At 44.6% G+C, this 2164-nt stretch overlaps 1 protein-coding gene across 1 annotated transcript; it reads left to right on the forward strand.

The window, feature by feature from the left end:
- The first annotated feature begins 985 nt into the window (after positions 1–985).
- LOC108327588 (uncharacterized) lies at positions 986–2164 on the forward strand. Its single transcript, XM_017561278.2, has one exon. The coding sequence runs from the start codon at positions 986–988 to the stop codon at positions 2162–2164; it is 1179 nt and encodes a 392-aa protein (XP_017416767.2).

A 2164-nucleotide genomic window follows, 5' to 3' on the forward strand; every position in this document is an offset into this window, starting at 1 on the left:
TATATTAAACTTTGAGGGATACTAATTAATAATTATAATTTTTTTTTACATCCAATAAAACCACTTATCTGAGATCATATATAGGATGTTTTTATAGATTCTTAATTTTTATCTCAGTGTATATATAAAGATATTCTGACATCTAAGTAAATGTTCAATAAGTGAAACACAATAATCAAATGGTTAATTTTATATCCGAATAATTAACATTTTCATCTTACATGTTCACCTATTTATACTGTTACTACGGGCTCGCAGGCTACGTTCGGTCTCGACTAGCTTTCTCAGTCGTTCGGTCTCTACCGTTCGGTCTCGACTAGCTTTCTTAGCTGTTCGGTCTCTACTGTTCGGTCTCGACAAAGCTTTTCGTTTGGTCTCGACCAGTTTCTCAACCGTTCGGTCTCGACAACAATTAAGCAGGTGTAACGCACAATGAATGTTGTAACGGCTGTAACGCACAATGAATGTTGTAACGGCTGTCGTTAAGTAATTAAGGTTTGCATTGATGACCATTAAGAGGTAAATTAATGTGGCAGATTCCTTTAAACTCTATAAATAAGGGTTTAGGTGGGAGGTAAAGATTGATTGGAACTTAGACTACAATACGCTCTATTTATTTCAATATTTAACTGTCACGAACAGTTCATAAAACCGCTCCTAACTTGAGCGTCGGAGTGCCTTTTGCAGGTACCTCTCCTCTTTTACAAAGAGGGTGACCGAGCGGCCAATATTGAAGGTGACCGATCGGTACGAACGAGAAGCAGACAAGCGAAGCGCACCAGTCGAAGGTTAGTGTCTCGGTCTCACAAATCCTTACCGAAACATTTTGGCGCCCACCGTGGGGCCGAGAGCAAGCTGAAGACACCCAATGGTAACCACAAGAAATATGGAGGAGCAGAGCACCAGAGATTTAATAAGAGAGTTGCAGGCCCAGATTGAGGCACAGGCATAGACTATACAAGCGCAGGCGCACGCTCAGCAAGAGATGCAGCGGAGGCATGAGGAGGAGATGAGGGCGCTAAGGGCCGAACGGGAACCTCCCGAGCGGTCCGCCTCGAATCGAGAAAACGCCAATGAGGCGAGCCATAATCACGCAAACCCGAATGGTCGGGCTAGAAGGGAACCAACGCCCCTGCAGACCGCTCGACCAACCAGTTTATTGCCCTTCACGGCAACCATCATGCAAACGCCAATGCCAGAAAAGACTCCCCCCGTATTGGATAAGTATGATGGTTCGGCTGATCCGGATAATCACTTAAGGACGTTCGGTAATGCAATGGCATTCTATACGGACATCGACCCTATCATGTGCAGAGCCTTCTTGTTGTCACTTAAGGAAGAGGCATTGGAATGGTATAACACTCTTCCTTCCAACACAGTGGATTGCTTCGCTACTGTGGAAAACCTCTTTAGGAGACAATACGCATCCAATCGGAAACAGGAGGTAACACCGGTGGATTTAATAAACACTAAGCAGGAGAAAGGAGAAACTTTGAAGGCTTTTATGAAGAGATATACTGAAACCGCACGACGAGTTAGAGAGGTAGATCAATCTTTTATTATCAATAATCTGCCTTCGTGTATGAGACCAGGATATTTTGCGGAAAAATTGTATGCACGACCGCCAAAAACGATGGAGGAACTCCAAGAACGAGCAGCTGAGTTCATCCGTATGGAGGAAATGCGTTTGTCGCAAAAGAAACGACAGCAAGAGGGTGATGCGGGCGGAAGTGGAAAGGACGACAAACGACCGTTTGACAATAACGATAAGAATAGGGAGTTTCCCAGGCCATTCAAGTTTCACCATTATACAACCCTCAATGCACCTAGGGCAAAAGTTCTTGAAGAAGCCCTTAGCGCGGAACTTATCACACCCTTAAGGAATTCGTCTCCAAGAAATGCAGACGAAAGGAAAAGTTGTCGGTACCATCAAAACCATGGACATACTACAGAAGACTGCATCACGTTAAAGAATGAAATAGAAAATCTTATCCGGGCGGGACATCTACGAAGGTTTATAAAGGAAGCAAGATACGGCCTCCCCAAGGAAGGATATTCGAGAAGAAGCCCCGAGCGGGCGAGTAGGAAAGACGAGCGAGGGCAGGTCTATAGTCACAGTCCCAGTCGTCATCGGGAATGTTCGCTTCGTGGAGTTATCAACTGA

Source organism: Vigna angularis, chromosome 2 (genome assembly GCF_016808095.1).
Source record: "Vigna angularis cultivar LongXiaoDou No.4 chromosome 2, ASM1680809v1, whole genome shotgun sequence".
NCBI classification, from domain to species: domain Eukaryota; kingdom Viridiplantae; phylum Streptophyta; class Magnoliopsida; order Fabales; family Fabaceae; genus Vigna; species Vigna angularis.